The 20,579-nt window shown below is 46.1% G+C and overlaps 1 protein-coding gene across 1 annotated transcript in view; it reads left to right on the top strand.

Annotated features, from left to right (window-relative positions):
• erbin (erbb2 interacting protein) overlaps positions 1-17,650 on the top strand; it is a 162,772-nt gene extending 145,122 nt beyond the window's left edge. The window contains exons 21-30 of the mRNA XM_063212417.1: positions 1-160; positions 877-1,530; positions 1,847-2,101; positions 2,412-2,584; positions 2,979-3,336; positions 5,038-5,094; positions 8,570-8,725; positions 12,082-12,174; positions 13,508-13,582; positions 14,490-17,650. The exon at positions 1-160 is cut by the window's left edge and continues 21 nt beyond it. Coding sequence (XP_063068487.1) covers positions 1-160; positions 877-1,530; positions 1,847-2,101; positions 2,412-2,584; positions 2,979-3,336; positions 5,038-5,094; positions 8,570-8,725; positions 12,082-12,174; positions 13,508-13,582; positions 14,490-14,597 — 2,089 coding nt within the window. The 3' untranslated portion in view covers positions 14,598-17,650. The remainder of the gene's footprint in view (positions 161-876; positions 1,531-1,846; positions 2,102-2,411; positions 2,585-2,978; positions 3,337-5,037; positions 5,095-8,569; positions 8,726-12,081; positions 12,175-13,507; positions 13,583-14,489) is intronic.
• Positions 17,651-20,579: the final 2,929 nt, after the last annotated feature.

The following is a 20,579-nucleotide window of genomic DNA, read 5'->3' as shown; positions in this document are numbered from 1 at the left end:
TGTGCTTCCGCAGAAGGGCACCCCGGTGCTGCAGAACAACTACAACGGCTCTGACCAGCAGGTCTACCCCGCGCAGCATCAGCCCACCTACGACCGCCAGCTCAGCGTGGAGGAGAAGCTGGCCCTCATCGACAAGAGCATCAACAACGGCGTGCCGCAGGTCAGTCACACTGCACACCGCACTTCCCTTGTTTTTACGCTTGTCCCCTAATCCTGCCACTTCGAGGGATCCTGTGAGTTTGTGAAAAAAATAGTTTGTGTGAAAAAGCAGCATGTAAATAACTCACTTCTCAATAGTGCTTTTCCTTTTCTTCAGACGTGTGATGAAGTAGTCTGCACACTATACAAACGGCACCTTTTTCGATCCACAGTGTGAGGTTTGAAACGTTGCCGTTTGTGTAATGAAATAAAGTTCATACTTTTTGCAGGTCATGCCCAGTGTGCGGACCACTTCATCACACTGTCTGCCACTTTTGTCTGGCACGTGGATAATTGTTTTGTGGATGTGCGTAGTGCAGGGCTATTCAAATGGTGGCGCTGGGGCCAGATGCGGCCCTTGGACGGCAAGGTTCTGGCCCCCCACAAGTCCCTTGAAATACAGAATCATTTTTTGGAATTCACGGTTCTCAGTTGGCCTGAATGCGCCCTTGGAGGCATTTTTTGAGTTTGTGAACAAAATAGTTTGTGTGAAAAAGCAGCATGTAAATACGTATTCCTTACCGGTGGTACTTTCCCCGGGTGCACAGATAAAATAGTGTGGCACGGCTCATGTCAGAGGGGGGGGCCTTCGCTGGAGTCTACTGGTAAATGGGGGGCCTTGTCATGGTTAAGTTTGGGAACCCCTGCCCTAACCTCCAAACCCTTTCCCCTCAGCAGGCGTACAACAAGTGGGACCAGATCAACATGAACATGTCTAACACCCCGGACGGCCCCATCATGATGTCATCGTCCCGTATCGACAACGCCAACGCCTACCTGGAGAACGGCAACGGCCTGCTGGGCCCCAAGACGCCCTCCTCCGAGCGCCTCATGGACATGCGGGGCTCCGACGAACGCCTGCCGCCGCCGCCACGCTACGAAAGCGTTACCACGACAACGGCATGTGCAGGCGTGACGGCCAGCGAGCAGCAGCACGGCCTATCGCACAGCACCGAGGAGCTGTCGCCCGAGCGACGACCCCACCCCCCGCAGCCCGTCACTAAGTCCCACAGCGTCAGCAACGTGGACGCGGGCGGTGGTGGGGGCATGAGGCTGTACGCCATGGAGGCGGAGGGGGGAGCGTACGAGTACGAGGTGTCCGGGAGACAGGCGGTCGGGGCCGGGGGTGTCGGAGGAGCCATGGGGGTCGGGGTCGGGGTCGGGGTTGCACAAGGCCAGAGCATCGTGCGCTCCAAGTCGGCCTCGCTGCTCAACTCCCAGCAGCCTTTGCAGGTGCACCAGGGATCCTCGGCCTCCTCATGTGACCTGCTGAATTCACAGAGGCCGCCCAACGTTGCCGTGTCAGGCCGCGGGCCCCCGCCCCAGTACAAGGTGCACCAACAATACATTTATATTTACATTATATTATATTTCTATGTGCTTTATTAATACATATATATGTATATTATATTTTATTATATTTTTATGTCTTATATCAATACACATTTACATTTATATTATATTTTATGTGCTATATAAATATTATATTTATTTATTTATTCATTTATTTATTTATTTATATGCCTGACTGTGTCTCGTGTCTGAAGCGAGTGTGATGCAAGTACAATTGCCCGACTGGGGCAAATAAAGTTATAAGTTCTAACTAACTAACTAATTATTTTGGTTGATGTAATTTGCTTGTTTGAAGGTGCAGTACTCGAGCTCGGTGCCCAAGGAGAGTGGCTGGGCGTCATCAGGTCGTACCCCCGTGCCCCCCGAGCCCTACCTGCCCCCCCACCCCCAGCACTCGCTGGCCAACACCAACTACTCCAACCGCAACCAGGCGCCGCCGTACCCCATGCCAGCCCACCAGGGGGCTCCACCTCCACAGCAGCAGCAGATGTGGGCCAAGCAGGACCCTCGCCTCCTGGCCCAGCAGCAACGCAGCACCCTGCAGAGACAGGTTGGATCATGTTTTCTTAAGACATTTATTTCTATATACTCCTATTAATCCTATATATTTTTGTAGATTAATTAGCAGTATATCCATTAATTCATATATTCCTTCCCTTCTTGTTTTATTGAACTGTTTTAGTTGTGATTTTTATGTATTTATCTATTTATTTATTTATTTACCATTGAAACATGTCAGGTAAAGGATAAAACTTTCATAAGTCTGAAACAAAAGCAAATTAAAGTCTCGAATTAATAAGAAGGCATAATGAGTGTAATAATGTATTAAAGTTTGCCTCTCCTCTCCTTCCCCTTGCCAGGCCAGTAACTCCTCCTCCATCTCCATGTCTATGGAGCCTCGTCGCGTGGCGGTGCCCGAGGGAGACTACCTTAGCTATCGGGACCTGCAGCAAGGGGGGCCGTTGCCACGGGGACCACTGGGGGCCAGCCTCGCTCAGCAGCAGCAGAGGCCCCTCTCCGCACGCACATACAGGTAGCAGCATTAATTAATTTAGTTTATTTATTGGATATGGATAGACACATAGCGTGTAGTGGGCTGTGTGACATCCTAGGAGCAAGCATCATAGCTAATTTCCAATTCCCGTCCCTATAGGGGCGTTATTATTATGTGTTTTTTGTTGTTGTTTTCTACCGCACATTGTGTGTATGTGTGTGTGTGCGTGCGTGCGTATTTGTGTGCGTGTGTGTGACTATTGTCAATGTCCTTATCAATATGCTTTTCTTAACTGCATCTTGGAGTCTGGTGGTCACTCACAATTTACTCAGGTGCCATTGTTGAGCACGTTCTAGAGCTTATAGATTTTTGAGTAAATAATGTACACTTTTGATTGAATTTTGACCTTCGACCCTTTGAATTTCCACTACAGCATGGACGGCCCCGGGATGCCGCGTCCCCACAGCGCCCGGCCGCCACCCCACGAGCTGCCGCCCGAGAGGACCATGTCCGTCAGCGACTTCAGCTACGGGGGGGGCCACGGGGGCGGTGGTGGTGGCCAGGCCAGCCCCGGGAAGAGGCCCGGGCCCCGGGTGAAGAGCGAACACTCGCTACTGGACGGGCCCTCGGGGATGGGCATGGGGATGGGCATGAGCGTTGGCATGGGGGGGATGGGCAGTATGGGTGGCATCCCTGGCATGATGGGAGGAGGAGGAGGAGGAAGAGGAGGAGTGCCAGCTGACTGGAGGGACCAGGTGATGAGGCACATCGAGGCCAAGAAGATGGAGAAGGTGAGGATGCAAACAGGAGATTTCAGAACTGTGGTGTGGCGTGAGTTACGTGTGGCGTGTGTTACGTGTGTCGTGTGTCTGTGTGTGTGTGTGTGTGTGTGTGTGTTTCGTTTTTGTGTATGTGTGTTGTTTGTGTGTGTGTGCCTATCTCAGTGTTTCTCAACCAGGGTGCCGGGGCACCCTGGGGTGCCGCGGGCCCCCCTCAGGGGTGCCGCGGAAACATGGCTGATAAATAAATTACGCAATATAATACATATTTGTCTGAATTAATAAATGAATGCTTAGTCAGTGGAATCTTTAATCTGTCTTTTATGCACTATAAAGTAAATTTAGGTCACCCCAGTAAGTTGCAACTTCGAACATAGGCTGTGTGACATCTCCAAATGTGTTACTTTTCCAAGCTTGTGTGGTATCGGATGCGATGACATGTTACGGCTTGTTGGTTTGGGGTGCCTTGACATTTTTCATTAATTGAAAGGGTGCCTCACCTAAAAAAAGGTTGAGAAACACTGGCCTATCTGTCTGTATGTGTGTGTGTGTATGAAGGTGAGGATGCAAACAGGAGACTTTAGAACTCTGTGTGTCTGTGTGTGTGCACATGTGTGCATGCATGCATGCGTGTGTGTGTGTGTGTGTATGTGGGAGAGAGTGTGTTATATCCTCCTTGGCAGTAGTGGATATGTATGTGGGTGGACATGTCTTTGTCTGTCTGTCTGACTGACTGTCTGTTCGTCTTTTGTACTCGTGTTCTGTTCCAGAAATACCTGCTGGATACAGTAGGCGTCATTTCTTAAACCTTTTACCGCTTACCAGTGTAGCGTTTTCGGATTGAATGATCGATGTCCATAATGTTATAGTTGCCTGATTCCCATGAGATGCAATGTTCTCCAGAATAAAACAGCTTGTCCTTGTCCTTTGCTGGATCTTGGTATTCAGACTCGAGTGTCACTCGAACACTCCGCTTATCTCTGTCTCCCCCAAAGTGTCAGTCTAAAACTGGGCTCAAACTAGACGACCTCAAAATCATATCAGATTTAGACATTATACATAGAGAGAATCACAACTGTCAATCTAATCTCCGATCATAAACACACTGAGACAATGCTTGCTATGGGCCTGCAGGGTAACGTTCCCCTGATTGATATTTGCGACTGGAAATAGAACATCGATTCGGGCATTGTCTTGGGTGGTCACTCACGATCAGGGATAAGATTGACAGTTGCGATTCTCCTCATGTATGCGGCGCAACCAGACACCAAAATCGGACGCAAAATCTTGAGTCGTGTAGTTTGAATGGTCACTCACGATCAGGGATAAGATTCACAGTTGCGATTCTCTTCATGTGTGCGGCGCAACCAGACGCCAAAATCGGACACAAAATCTTGAGTCGTGTAGTTTGAACCTAGCTTGTCTCTAAGCTTGTCTCTGTTTCCCCTTCAGTGTTTCTCAACGGGGGTGGTACAGCCCCCCAGGGGGCATTTGGGAGCTCTAGGGGAGCATTGAGAAGGGGGGCTGTGCTTAGTTGCCATTGGGGAATATTAGTTCATTTCATGTTTTAATACTAAGGGGGGTTGTTGTCAGGCTTATGATTATGTTAAGGGGGCATTTGGAGGCTTGTGATGAGGCCAGGGGGCGTTTGTTCAAAAAAGGTTGAGAATCACTGGTCTCTACCCCTCTGCTTATCTCTGTCGCCCCCTACAGGATGAGATCCTATGGGGACCGGGCCCACCAGCGTACCCCTCAGACACCCAGAGAAAAGTAAGGAGACCCCTAGTCTAGTCATCTGGAGCATCTACTGACGCTCTCTGCTCTATCACGCATTTTCTCATCCTTCTCTCTCTCATTCTCTCATTCTCTCATTCTCTCCTGCTCCCTCTCTCTCTCCCTCTCCCCATGGCTCTCCCTCTTTCTCTCTGTCTCTCCCTCTTTCTCTCTCTCTCTCTCTCTATCGATCTCTCTCTGTCTCTGTCCCTCTCTCCCTCTCTCTACATCGATTTCTTCCTGATTCTTCATCAATCTCTCTCTTCCTCTATCTTTCTTTCTCTTCCTCCTCCACTCCTCCTCTTCTGCCTCTCTCTTGTTGTTTCTGTATTCCTCTGTCTCTTCGTTCTCCTCTACATGGTGTGTTGTTCCTGGTGTCTGTTCCTCTGATAAGGAACCTTAGCCAGTATCCCCCATGTACCATGTCTTAATAGGTAGCACCTCCACTCGGCTACATCAGAGATTCTTTAAGTATATAGATCAGTGTTTCCCAACCTTTTTTTAGGCGAGGCACCCTTTCAATTCATGAAAAATGACAAAGCACCCCAAACCAATAAGCCATAACATGACATTGCATCCGATACCACACCAGCTTGGAAAAGTAACACATTTGGAGATGTCACACTACCTATGTTCGAAGTTGCAACTTACTTGGGTGACCTAAATTATCTTTATAGTGCATAAATGGCAGATGAAAGATTCCACTGACTAAGCATTCATTTATTAATTTAGACAAATATGTATTATATTACATAATTTATTTATCAGCCACGTTTCCGCGGCACCCCTGAGGGGGGCCCGCGGCACCCCAGGGTGCCCCGGCACCCTGGTTGAGAAACACTGCTGTAGAGATATGCCAATGCAATAGGTTGCTATGGGCACCTAACATGACCAGGTTCCGGTCTGCCTAAAGGGGCGTGTCATAATACTCCTAGAATTGAATAGAACAGTCCTTAGGTCTGCTTAGGTCTGCCTAAAGGGGGATTTCCCCCCACTCCCCCTTGCAATAATAGAACCCGGAAACAATGGGCCAATGGAACCTCTCTCTCCCTACTCTCTCTGGCTGTATTGTCAAGACTCTGCCTCTCTCTGCCTTCATCACTGTACATCTCTCTGCCTCTCTCTGCCTTCATCACTGTACATCTCTCTGCCTCTCTCTGCCTTCATCACTGTACATCTCTCTGCCTCTCTCTGCCTTCATCACTGTACATCTCTCTGCCTCTCTCTGCCTTCATCACTGTACATCTCTCTGCCTCTCTCTGCCTTCATCACTGTACATCTCTCTGCCTCTCTCTGCCTTCATCACTGTACATCTCTCTGCCTCTCTCTGCCTTCATCACTGTACATCTCTCTGCCTCTCTCTGCCTTCATCACTGTACATCTCTCTGCCTCTCTCTGCCTTCATCACTGTACATCTCTCTGCCTCTCTCTGCCTTCATCACTTTACATCCCTCTGCCTCTCTCTGCCTTCATCACTGTACATCTCTCTGCCTCTCTCTGCCTTCATCACTTTACATCTCTCTGCCTCTCTCTGCCTTCATCACTGCACATCTCTCTGCCTCTCTCTGCCTTCATCACTGTACATCTCTCTGCCTCTCTCTGCCTTCATCACTGTACATCTCTCTGCCTCTCTCTGCCTTCATCACTGTACATCTCTCTGCCTCTCTCTGCCTTCATCACTTTACATCCCTCTGCCTCTCTCTGCCTTCATCACTGTACATCTCTCTGCATAACTCGCCCGACAGCTTTGAGTCTTGCGGGAACTGAGACGGCCGGGAGAGCTCATCTCATCCTGCGGTGATTAATTAGCAGTAATTAAGAGGAGAGAGAGGGATAGAGAGGAGATGAGGGAGGGAGAGAGGAGTGGAGAGTGGAGCGAGGGGAGAGAGATGGGGGGGGGGTGAGGGAGAGAGGAGAGAGAGGGATAGAGAGGAGTGGAGAGTGGAAAGGAGAGAGTGGAGCGAGAGGGGGAGAAGAGGAGAGAGGAAGAGGAGAGATAGTGAGGAGAGTGGAAGGGATGGAGGGAGAGAGTGCGAGAGAAAGAGAGGTAGAGGAGAGTTCCCATGGGGGCGCAGCTCGGCCCCTGAGGCCCCTCGTCAGAGGAAGGTGTTTTAAACTGAAGTAGATCCCAGATTGTTTATGTGCGTGCGTGCGTGCGTGCGTGCGTGTGTGCGCGCATGCGTGTGCATACGTGTGTCCGTGTGTGTGTACATGCGCGTACGTGTGTTTTAAAGTGAAGTAGGCCTTACTCACCTCCTCCCTCCCACTCTCTCCTATCCAATCCGCTCCCCCTCCGCTGTTTAAAAATAGTCAGTCAGCCAGGCAGCCAGGCCTCGCAATGATGGGATTACAGGATCCCGCTCCAAAGAATGTGTTTTTCACTTCTTTTTTGGTGATTCTCTCACACCCAGCTTAAATTCTCTCCACAGTCAAGGGTTAGGGTTGTTTATCTCTCCACATGCTTTTTGTTAAAAAATGTTCCGGCAGGGTGTTTTTTTTTATCTCCCCTGTTTTTCATGTTTTTCATGCTTTTAGAAATATTGTTTAAGCAGAGCGGACCCTGTGACCTGTTAAAGCGTGCCGTGTAGCCTTAATATCATAATCACCATGTGCTGTAATAAAGAGATCATCTCTCTCCTGGGGTTGCCAGATGTGTCCGGTCATTTCCAGGCCAAACGGTGCTCAAAACCCGCCTGGACTAGAGACACTAAATCCCAACAATTTGAACCAAAGTGTACTGATTTCTATGGCCATGAATCTACAGAAAACACGCCAAGTGCCCATTTTTGACCGTTTTTATCCATTTTTGTCCCAACCGAGGCAGACCAATTCTGGCAGCACTGCTCTCTCCTGCTCCCTGCACAGCACAGCACAGCAGCACTGTAAAGCCTTCGGTTGGCATTCAGCTAGTGGTGTTCTTGCACCCCCTGGTGGCCGTATGGTGTTAGAGCCAGCTGTGGTTGCAGCACCTACTGCAACACTGATGAAATATGCAGCTCATAAATGAGAGGGATGTAGGTCTTTGTACTTGGAGATACAGGCAATGTTTTGTTTAACTGATTTGTTAGGCCATTTGCTTTTGTCCGTCTACAAGAACAATGCCAAGTTGTCCAGTCCAATTCATCAAATTATTGTAGTCATAGTAGCAGCATTCAGAAGCAGCATATGATGTGACACATAGACATTGTCTTGTATTGCCTTCCAATGTATCTCAAGGTTAGCTTGTATAGTGTATGTAACACACTGCGACTGGACACCTTAACATCCCAACTCTACTCCACATGATTCATTCCTTTTATTTATTTCTGTGTGTGCTTGAGCAAGGCCCCTAACCCCACAATTGCTCCAGGGACTGTAACCAATACCCTGTAATAACTACTGTAAGTCGCTTTGGGTAAAAGTGGCAGCCAAATGTAATGTAATACAATGTAATATAATGTAATGTGATGTAATGTAATGTGTGCCCTCCCAGGTGCCCATGATGAACGGGCGTCCCCAGATGGCGTGCGGGCAGCCCACGATGGCGCGCCACCCGTCTCGAGAACAGCTGATCGACTACCTGATGATGAAGGTCAACCAGCACCCTCAAGGTCACCCGCCCCCGCCACACGACACCAAGCTGCAAGAGGTGAGTGGTGGCCGCGTGTGTGAGTGTGAGACAGTGAGTGTGAGACAGTGAGTGAGTGAGTGAGACAGTGAGTGAGACAGTGAGTGAGAGAGACAGTGAGTAAGACAGTGAGTGAGACAGTGAGTGTGAGACAGTGAGTGAGTGAGTGAGTGAGTGCTCTCGCTCTCCATAATCCCAACTCCCATCCTGTGTGTGTATCTGTCTGTCTGTCTGAGTGATAGAGGGTTGTGTCTGTGCCGTTATGGAGAAGGGTTTTAGTGCGCGTGTGTGTGTGTGTGTGTGTGCGTGCCTGAATGAGAGAGAGGTGTGTGTTTGTGTGACGTTATGGTGATGGGTTTAGGGTAGATGTGCCTTTCAGTGAGACTTCACACGTAAGTGGACATCACACCTCTCACAACAACTCCCCATAAAATGTAATGGCCATCTACAAACACAGAGGAGAGATTGGTTTGAGATGGATCACTGTGTGTCTATGTAGTATATGATGCCATTAACTAAACAGCATTGTACCATGTTTGCAGTGTAATTGTTGTATCTTAGATACTGTTGTTTTGACAGCAGATGTTATCTTTCTAATGTAATGAAGTGACAAAAGGTGTCAACTCTATTGAAGTGTTTACAGTGAGGCGCGGGTTGCGCATAGTTGGGTATTGATAAACAAACATTTTTGTTCCATATGTTTTCCAAAATATCTTCGTTTGCCGCTGTCGGCAAATCCGCATAAATATGCTGCAAGAGCTGTCATGAATACGTTAACCCTGTGTGCGGCAAGGAGAATGCCGTTCAAGTCTCTATTTATATAGAAACATCAAATCTGAGTTTTCAAAAGTCTCCACTTTTGTCTGAGCTTTTTTGGAAGATTTGTTTTCAGAGACAAAAACTCTTGTTTGTATGTAAATGAAAGGCACAAATGAAGAAGAAAGTTTTTGAAAATGCCCAGGTATGTGTAAACAGCTTGTGAAAGTGTTTGTATACATTCCTGCCTTTCAAGCCTGAAGGCACATGTCATGTTTTGGCGGAGAGCTGTTTATGTTGTTGTTAGTGGAATCCCTTAGAGGGCCCAAACAGACCTGCATTAGCATAGGCCCTTTACTGAGGCAAGAGGTGACAACACACACACACACACACACACACACACACACACACAAACACAAACACACACACACACACACACACACACACACACACACACACACACACACACACACACACACACACACACACACACACACACACACAATTCCCTCTGTGTACTTTTTTGCAGGCAAATGTGTTTATTGAGGTGTAAATGGCTTGAGGTGTTTGTGGTGGTGGTGGGGAGGGGTGTGTGTGTGTGTGTGTGTGTGTGTGTGTGTGTGTGTGTGTGTGTGTGTGTGTGTGTGTGTGTGTGTGTGTGTGTGTGTGTGTGTGTGTGTGTGTGTGTGTGTGTGTGTGGGTGTGTGTGTGTGTGTGTGTGTGTGTGTGTGTGTGTGTGTGTGTGTGTGTGTGTGTTGGGGGAGGGGTAATGTGTAGTGTGTAGGTGCTATATAGTGAGCAGTGTATTGGGCCTGTTAAGGTGATGAGGACCTGAATGGATGGAAGGCCTCATTTGAGGAGGTGTGAACAACCACGTCGTTAAACAGACCTGATGAAGTCAATTAGCCTCAAGAGAGGAGGTGTGTGTGTGTGCGTGTGAGGTCGAATCAAGTCAAGGCAGCTTTATTGTCAGTTTCTTCATATGCACAGGTCATACAAAGAAATTGAAGGCGCATTTCTCTCTATTTCTTGCAAATTAATTGCCATGCACAGGACTGACATTAACAATGCCGACATTAAGTGCAAGTCAGGACCTATAATAGTGTAAAAACTAATACGTAATAGACAAGAGTGCCTTGGTATTTTTCTTTTTTCTATCAAAAATAAAAAGCCTTTATTGCATGGCTTGGTTACAGAAACCCTTAAAAATACCAACACGTTTCCGGCCTTCCTCAGGGAGTCCAACAGTGAAACAATAAAGGATTTTTATTTTGAATGGACGAGAGTGCCATGGTAATTTTCCGTTTTCAAGTTTTGCATTTTCCCATCCAAAGAGCACCATTAAAGTATTGACTGCTTGGCAGCGCTCCTATAACAAGCATTTTTGATTTAAGGGGCTCTAGGTAAGATTAAAAGTTTAATTAATTACTGTCCCGAGTCAGACGATGCTTATTTTGAGTCATTAGTAAGTGAACGATAACCCTCTCGACCACTTCCACGGTCCACTGTCAGAAAACCCCAAATGCAACTTTTGACAGAGCGTTTTGAAAGTGTCGTGACAAACACTTCTCATACGAAAAATCGCTTTACATACAGTATTCATATTTGAATCAACTGCTGGCATTCCGTGATGAAAACATTCTCACAGCGAGTTTATTTAAACAGTATTTTTTCATGACTGTGTAAATGTTGAGACAGGCATGCCACAGGCACCGCGCAAACGACGTCATCCTACATTGTGCCCCTTTAACTAATGAGTAATGACTGTGTGCGTGCGTGTGTGGTAATGGTAATGCTGATCAGACTTGTAAAGAAGAAATTAAAAATGTTTGGTTTTGTCTATTTTATTTCTTGATACTAAGGAGGGTGTTGGCAGGCTTATGATGAGGTAATGGGGGGGGGGGTGTTTAAAACAGGTTGAGAACCACTGAGCTAATTGAATGCTGGCTACTCCACTCTCTGCCTGTCCTGGCTGGGCTGAAGTGTCCTTGAACAAGACACTATATCCCTCCCTTATGTCAATATGCTGCTTGGCAAGGCAGGAGGTCACTGCCAGGAAGTGGATAAATGTAAGGCTTCTCTGGGAGACACACCAAGGGACCGTCTTGAGGGATGTGGAAGCACTACACAAGTTCTGTTCACTTACTATTACCATGTGAAGGTGGGGTTGCAGGTATGACATCACGTTGGGGGAACTCCCCCAGGATTCTAAGGTTCTACATAGACTCCTATGAGCCTGCGGAACCCCCAACGTGATGTCATAATGGTACATATTCTTAAAATGGTTAACCTGCAACCCCACCTTTTTAACAATTCCGTCATTCTCTGTGTGTTTCCATTCGGCCAGTACATAATTGTATTGCATTACCTTTAGCTGATCCAAAGCAACGTATTGCTTTGTATTTAGGCACCAGGGTATTGGTTACGGTCCCTGTAGCAATCTGGGGTTATTTGCTTTGCTCAAGGACACCTCAACCTTGAATGAAGATGTGAGATACAAATCTGGTACCCTCTGGTCCAAACCACAACCTAAACCGTAGCAGTTGTGTGTGAGAGGGCTTTCCGCCATAGTAGACGTAGTGTGAGTCTAATGTTTGTGCTGTGTGTTGCTGTTGTTTCAGATCCATGTGAAGATGGAGAAGAGTCCTGAGCTGGGCTTCAGCATATCGGGAGGCATAGGCGGACGGGGAAACCCCTTCAGACCCGAAGACAACGTAAGGCCCCAGCTGATTAAGACCGACTTTTATAGACAAGCAAAGATATGAATACGTTGCGCAAACATACGGGTCAATGACGTTTCTTTGTCCATCATGGACGTCATGTGGTGCAACCACAGCTAATGTCCATAAATGATCTAGTAATTGGTCATTAATGTACTGCAATGACTAATCCAGTAAAACAAATCATTAATCATGAAACCATTATCCACTAGTGATGTCTGCTACTACAAAAACCTCATTGACTCACATACCCACAGACATGAGTACATCATGCAAACATATACAAATGACACACCATACAAAAGATCCCATGCAAGTACGAGCGCACTGGAAGACCGTATACAAATGATAGCATGCAAATACATGGCATACATGAACTGGAAGAGCGTGAGCTTGTACGAGTGTCTACAGTAGTCCAACGAAGACTCTGTGTACTGCAGTTGACACACTCACATGACCAAAATGTATTTGAGATCTTTTCAACATTTTTGAGAACATGGATAAAATGTGATCAAGCAGTTCTTAAAATAGTCAACAAAGATTGTAGAGATTGTAGATGAGTATTATTCTGATTGTTCAAATGGGAGACACAGTAACTACTATAACTGTACTTGACATCTGCACTTATTGTTCAGTATATTTTTTGTGTACTTTGTATCTGCAAGTGATGTTTATGCTCTGATTATGTCCTCAAATGTTAGTGGCTTTGTCTCTGAGGTCATATGTGATGAAATCTCTTTTCAGCATATTCTCAATTCAGCATATTCTATCTTGCTCTGCCCTTACAATAAAAAGGCAGCAGTTTTTGTAAAGGTACTATATTAGGTATTTTTAAGAAGGTCCCACTTTTAAAGGTTTTAAACATTTTAAAGTGCTTTGATTCATTAAATTCATCATTGTTTTTTAAATGTCAAGTGCAATTTTTTACCTGTATTAGCCATTGAAAGAAAAATGTCTGCACACTTAAATCCCCTTTGTGTTCTTTTTAATAATAGGCCAAGCTTGCGGCCTATTATTAAAAAGACCACAAAGGGGATTTAAGTGTGCAGACATTTTTCTTTCAGTTTTATACAGTTTTTTTATGTATGGCACCTTTAAATCAAGAGTGCGGTGTAGGGGGGGGAAAGTGGTACAGATTGTAAGGGCCCAAGCACTGATAGGGGCCCTTAAGGGGGCCCAAGCACTGAGAGGGGCCCTTAAGGAGGCCCAAAATTCGAGTCTTTCATGGGGCCCAGCATTTCTGGCAGCGCCCCTGGTCACAGCTGCTTAACTGTCTTTAATTGAAAACAAACAATCATTTGTGCTGGTCTTGTGTTCCCCACTGCAGGGTATCTTTGTGACGCGGGTGCAGCCTGACGGGCCGGCATCTAAACTCCTACAGCCAGGGGACAAAATAGTCCAGGTGAGAAGAAAACACGCTCACACAAGTCACACAAGTCGGCAGACTAACACTTAATCAAAAACTTTTTTTTGTTTTTTTTGTTGCCACTACAACACTTAACCAATTGATGCTTAAAACACCTGCACAAAAAACGCATGCTAAATGCTACATTTTGGGAAAAGGTGCCCTCAGCCTTTAAAAACCTACATATCTCTGCTTCCGAAGCACATAAAAGCATGAAAGTTGCATTTAAAAGCTTAAAGCCTCATCTTGCATTAGAATGAGCTAACTTACACACATTTTTCACTTTAAAAATCTCAAGCTGTATCCATGCGGCTTCAGGCGCCTGGGTCAATGTTGCGTAGACGCAGCATCCAGCATCAATGGGTTCAACATAACAAACCAACATAACTCATTGTCTCCTCTCCTCCATCTCTCCTCTATCTCTCCTCTCCTCTTCTCTCCTCTTCTCTCCTCTCCTCTCCTCTTCTCTTCTCTTCTCTTCTCTTCTCTTCTCTTCTCTCCTCTCCTCTCCTCTCCTCTCCTCTCCTCTCCTCTCTCTCCTCTCCTCTCTCTTATCCTCTCTCTTCTCCTCTCCTCTCCTCTCTCTTCTTCTCAGTCTCTCTCTCCCCTCTCTTCTCCTCTCCTCTCCTCTCCTCTCCTCTCTTCCTCTCTCCTCTCCCCTCCTATCTCACTCTCTCCTCCCCTCTCCTCTCCTCTCTCCTCCTCTCCTCTCCTCTCCTCTCCTCTCCTCTCTCTTCTCCTCTCCTCTCTCCTCTCTCCTCTCCTCTCCTCTCCTCTCCTCTCTTCTCATCTTCTCCCCCTCTCTCATCTTCTCCTCTCCTCTCCTCTCCTCTCCTCTCCCTCTCCCTCTCCCTCTCCCTCTCCCTCTCCCTCTCCTCTCCTCTCCTCTCCTCTCCTCCTTCAGGCCAATGGCTACAACTTCGTCAACATAGACCACGGCAACGCAGTGTCCCTTCTGAAGACTTTCCCCAATACTGTGGACCTCATTATCATCCGGGAGATGGCCGCGTAGATCAGACCTCATCATCATCATCATCATCATCATCATCCGAGAGATGGCCGCGTAGAGGACACCGCCGATTAGCCTCTGAGACACACACACACACACACACACACACAATGCGATACGCGCGGACAGGAGATCAGGCGTGCTCCTGAATGTCCACTTTTTGGGTTGATTTTCTTCTCCCCTGCAAGGTTGTTTGTTCATGTTTTTTGTTTAGCTTTTTAGAGCCAGATGCCGAGAGATTTGACCCCGCAGTAAGAGACTGTGAATGGACTGGACTGGGTCTCGCTCCTCCGGCACGTTTTGAAGTTTTAACCACTGGACTTTGGAATCAAGGTGTTGGGACAGTCGCATCAGAGTGGAACACGTTTTTTATTTCTCTTTGTTCTGGTTCTCTCTGGTTTTCTCTATTTTTTCTGGTTTTGTACACACCCTTGATTTAGAAACCTTCACTGTGGAATAGCTGTCTTGCGCTGACAGCAGACTGACTTTACAGACACGCTCCCCCCCTTCAGAGATCTTATTTTCCCAATGAGTTTGACCCAAATGAGTTTTTGGTAACAATCAAAATCCACATGCGTTTTCGACTCTGCACTGACTCCAGAGCTCCACCAGGGGGCAACCTTCCCCCTCTGGCTTCCATCCACACCACACACACACACACGACCTTGAGTGGCTACATGTACAGTGAGTGAGGGAGGGCTTCATTAGTCAGTCTGTTGGCGCTCTGTTGGAAATACTGAATGCCGGCCGGCCGCGTGTGTGACTGTGAAGCCGGCAAGAGAGATTCAGAGAACTTGAAAAGAAGGAGGAAGACTCGCATGTGCTTTATACGGTGGGACAAGCACGTCGCTCTGAAGGCCCCCGATGGAGAAGTCAACGCACCGCAGCTTTGAGGGAGTCTGGGATCGGACCAGGCGGGAGTTGAGGGGTTACATGCAGTGTTGGTTACAATGCAGTATGTGCCCCTCCCTGGCTGTTCCTCACACCTCCAACCCTGATCCTCACCGGCTGCGGCGTGGAAAGACTGCTTTCCTGTTCTTTTTTTGTTTTTTTGTTTTGTTTTTTCCTTCCCTTCAGTCCCACCACCTAGCCCCTGAACCTCATCCTTCATTCCCCCACAACAACCCACAACCTCAAACCCCTCGTAGATCCTAACCACTGTGGAATAGAGAACGGCTGACAAGATGACAGCGCGGGAAGTTTTTAATGAGTATGCAATAAGAGATTGTAAAAAAAGAAAGGCAGAGGTTTATTTCTTCTCCTCCTTTCTCCATTTTTTTGTGGCGTGTGTGGAGTTGGTTTTCTATTAAATAAGAGGACTTGACTTGCGTTGCCTGGCTTTCAAAGAGAGGAGGAGGAGGAGAGGAGTGGAGTGAGTCTGAGAAACCAAAGTTCATGGAAAAGTGTGGAGCTGGGGAGCTGGAGAGAAGGAGCAGGAGAGGAGGCAGCCTCAGAGGAGTTTGGTATACCAGGAGGAGGGGCTCTCTGCTGAGGAGGTGTTCTCTAATGAGGAGGTGTTCTCTAATGAGGAGGTGTCCTCTCCTGACATCTCATGGCTTCTGTCTCCATTAGTTTGTGTCCGTGGTTGGAGTGTCTTTTGCTGCTTTTGTGCAGGACTGAGAAAAAGGACGCGCACAGACACACACACACACACACACACACACACACACACACACACACACACACACACACACACACACACACACACACACACACACACACACAGTCACTTTGCCTTTCCACTAATCTCGGTGCAGTCTTGCAACACACACACATACACACACACACCTCACATTGTCTCCCTCCCTCTCTCCTCCCCTCTCCCTCCCTTATCCATTGACTTCCTTCCTGTGACAATACTGTTGGACAGAAAAGTGCCAAGAAACTCGAACCCTCAGCCCTGACTGAGGAAGAGTAGGAGGAGGAGGATATTAGCCTTCATCCCCTGAGCAATATTCACCTACACACAACACCTGCTGAACCCACAGCAACACAACAAAACAAAACAGAACAGAACGTCTGGAACAGCAATAGAGCAAGAACTGATTATTATTATCATCATTATTTTGTTTTTCCGTGCAGCAAGAGAGAAGAGAGGTCTATTTGATTTTTACCGCATTTACATACAGTAAGCATAATACATACACAATGCATAGTGTACACACAGAAAAGACAAAAAAAACCACAACAAAACAAAAGACCCTTTTAGGAGATATCCATTGTGATACCGCATTTTTTATGGCAACCTTTTATAATAGACAAAAAAAAACCTGAAACTGTAACTGTTTGGGGGTGGATGATCGTATCGTACCGTGTGTCCTAACGGCAGAGACATTTGAGTCGACTACACAGAGATGTTTTAGTGGACTACACAAAGACTTTTGAGTAGACCACACACAATCCTCTCCTGCCTGCCCTGCTCACGCCTCATATCCCACCCAGATACCACAAAGGACACGACACAACTGGACAGGAGCGGCCCAACTGCAGCCGCCATCGCGTCTCAATGGCCTGAATACACGCCAGTCCCCCTCAACTCAACTCAACTCAACTAAACTAGATAGACACACCAAGAGGCGACACACACACACACAAACACACACCTCAAGATGCTGAGCCACACTGCCCCCTACAGGGGTCAAAGGTGGGATTGTAGTCGCCATGGTAATGTGATGAACTCTTATTGTGTGTGTGTGGCGAGTTATCAGAACTGAACTGACTGCATGAAGTGAAACAAAAAAAAAATGATGGGATTGTATTTTTGTATCGGTATCTATTTTTCTTTTTCTCTTTTTACTTCCTGTTTTGATTCCAAAGCAGGCACACGAATGCTTAGAGAGAGAAAAAAAAAAGATCAAAAACTCACAAACATGATGATTAAAATCTTTTTTTGTGTTTGTTTTCCTCATGAGATGATTATAAGGTTTATTTTATATGCAAGAAGCACTGTTGATTTTATAAGACAATGTACATTTGTAATGGCATCATGTCAGAATATGGTAAAGAATGTTTTAGACATTTCACAAGTCACATAATAATTACATCACATAGCTGTCCATTCTCGTGTCATGTGTGTCTGTGTCCAGTCCAGAAATGTCCTCATATACACATAACTATACACACTGGAGAGGGTATACTGCAGAGGTATTGAAGTCATCCATCCTGACTAGTTAACCACAGGTAATGGGCAGTCATGAGTAAACGGTTAGTGCATCAGACTTGTAACCTAAAGGTTGCCGGTTCGACTCCCGAGCCGCCAGGTTGGTGGGGGGAGTAATTAACCATTGATCTTCCCCCTCCTCCATAACTGAGGTACCCTGAGGTAAACCAGGTTATATCCCCCTTGTGGGTTACCTAAACCAGGTTATCCTGCCTGTGGGTTAACTAAACCAGGTTATCCCACCTGTGGGTTAACTAAACCAGGTTATCCCGCCTGTGGGTTAACTAAACCAGGTTATCCCCCTTGTGGGTTAACTAAACCAGGTTATCCCCCTTGTGGGTAAACTAAACCAGGTAACCTCCCTGCCTTTGAACTCTGATGCCCTCCTCTTGTGTTGCGTCGTCACAAAGGCCTTCCATGAGTGATGGCTTGTTCCCGTAAACGTGGGACTGAGCCGTGTGTTTGGATCTGGCCCCTTTCAAATTGGACAGCCTGCATGTGTGTTTGTGTGCATTTATGCCACTCATTTCAATGGGACGCCGCACAGACCACTCAACACCGTGCAGATAAACATGCGTAGACGGCCTAGTCTGTCAGAATATGAACGAGCCCCCAAGTGTCCACAGTACACAGATGGATTCCGCAGTTCCCATGGTGATTTTTAAGGTTGGATTTCCCAGTGCTCTTTCAATCTGTTTGGATAATCTTCATATCATGGGTCTATTTCTGAAGGGACTGCGTCGAAACAATTATGAGTGACCAATTTTTTTCCTTTTTAAAGAAATGAAACTTTAAAATGTTTCAAACACCTTTTTTGTTGTTGTGGGCACTGCATCCTCTGTGTTATATGCTTGTTTGAAAGATATCCATTTGATGGGAAATATTCCTTTAACTGTCGTATTTTTATATTATATCTCTTTTTCGTTGGTTTTCATGACAAAAGCAGATCTGTACAGAGGAAGACAATCTGGGCCTAAACCTGTGGTTGTAGTCTACCATCTTTAAACAAAAACTTTCTTTTTTTAATTTATTTAGCTTCTTCCAGTAGAGCGAGACAGAGAAAAAAATAATCAAATGTAAATACTTCAGAAAGTTCAGAAAAAGGTGAAATTTCCATGGCATTAGTTATAATTAGTTAAGAATCGATGAAACCAGCAATAATGTGTGATTCTGCGTTGGCCATGTCGCCATGGAGATCTCTAATGGGCGTGGTCAGCTAGCAGCTGGAGGTGACGTGGTGATCAGTATGCATTTATCCAACATTCCAGATTTTGTACATAATTACACAGTTTCCGAGGTAACCTGTGGATAATGACAAATAAACTAATGCTCTTAAAAAGAAAGTGTTCATTTTGTTGTTTATATTGGTATCGTTTTGCCATTTATGTTGTGTGGTACAGTGTTGATCTGGCTCGTTTTTGTTATGCCTTCACTCAAAGGTACCATAGGGACATAGGGTTCTTCCCATTATCCTGACTCCTGTCCTCCCTTCTGCTTGTGGCCTCGTGATGACGTCACAAGATGCCATTTGAAGACAAAACTTAAATTCAACATCTCACAAAAGCGCAATTCAAAGGTCATTCTCATTTGCAATCAGGATGTTGAATGGGGAGAAGTCCCCCAAAAGTTGCTGTGGCTAGGCTGGCAGTAGGGAAACTTTTCTCCACGGAGGCGGGGCGTCAGCGAAGCATGAGGCTACAACACAGGTGGAGGATGGGAGTTAGGAGAATGGAATGTGCCCTTTGTGTTCAGTCCTGTTGACCGGCTGTACATGAGTCTTTGCAGATTCTTGTTTGCGTAATAACTTTTGAACGGGTCAGCAGATTCCCACCAAATCTTGTGTGCTAATAGGCCTACTCTATGCAAGCAACAGGAAGTGGTTATTAGGAGGAGGCCAAGGCTTTGTAGAAGACCACAAAGGCATCAACATAACATTTACATGTCAACAATGCTTTGACGTCATGTTTTGTCATAAGAAGTTGTCCGCCTATAAAGAAGTAGGCCTACTCATAAATAAATGATATTGGGGTGTGATGTCATACCTGAATAAGTTATGTTGCTATACGGGAATGACCAGAAGAAGCTCAAGATTATTTTTAACTATGACCACAGCAACATGCAAGGATGCTCTGCTGCCTTCCAAGAAGTGCACAGAGATCTCTTCAGCTTTATATTTCCTGTCATGAGCACTGTCCTAGTTCTACCAGAGATTCTTTAAGTATATAGAGATATGCCAATGTAATGGGTTGCTATGGGCACCTAACATGACCAGGTTCCGGTCTGCCTAAAGGGGTGTGTCATAATACTCCTAGCATTGAATAGAACAGTCCTTAGGTCTGCCTAAAGGGGGATCACCCCCTCCCCTTGCAATAATAGAACCCGGAAACAATGGACCAATGGAACCTCTCTCTCTACTCTCTCTGGTTCTACATTTCTCTCTGTATATGGAGAGGTAGTGGGTTTTTCCATCATTGATTAAATACATATCTCAATCCACACATTTCTATAGGGGGGCACATTTTCTAAAAATGAAAAATAAAAAAATTAAGCTCTTCATTATGAAAGTTTTTGTAGTCAGTCTCAGTCTTGGCTGCATTTGGACCTAGAGTGTAGATCTTGTGGAAGAGATCTCTTTAGTAGAAATTGTGCCAAAGGATTAAAAAAAAACATGTTGAAACAAAAACAAGTACTTGTTCAAAGGTTCAAAAGGAAACCTCTTTTGCAACACTCATACATTCACGTGTGAAGCCAAATAAATGGCACACGAATCTTCTAAAAAGCAAAATTATAGCAATCATTGTGTCTACTGTCTGGTTATTATTATT

This window comes from Engraulis encrasicolus, chromosome 12 (assembly GCF_034702125.1).
Source record: "Engraulis encrasicolus isolate BLACKSEA-1 chromosome 12, IST_EnEncr_1.0, whole genome shotgun sequence".
NCBI lineage: Eukaryota > Metazoa > Chordata > Actinopteri > Clupeiformes > Engraulidae > Engraulis > Engraulis encrasicolus.
This window is presented reverse-complemented; position numbering and strand designations above follow the sequence as displayed.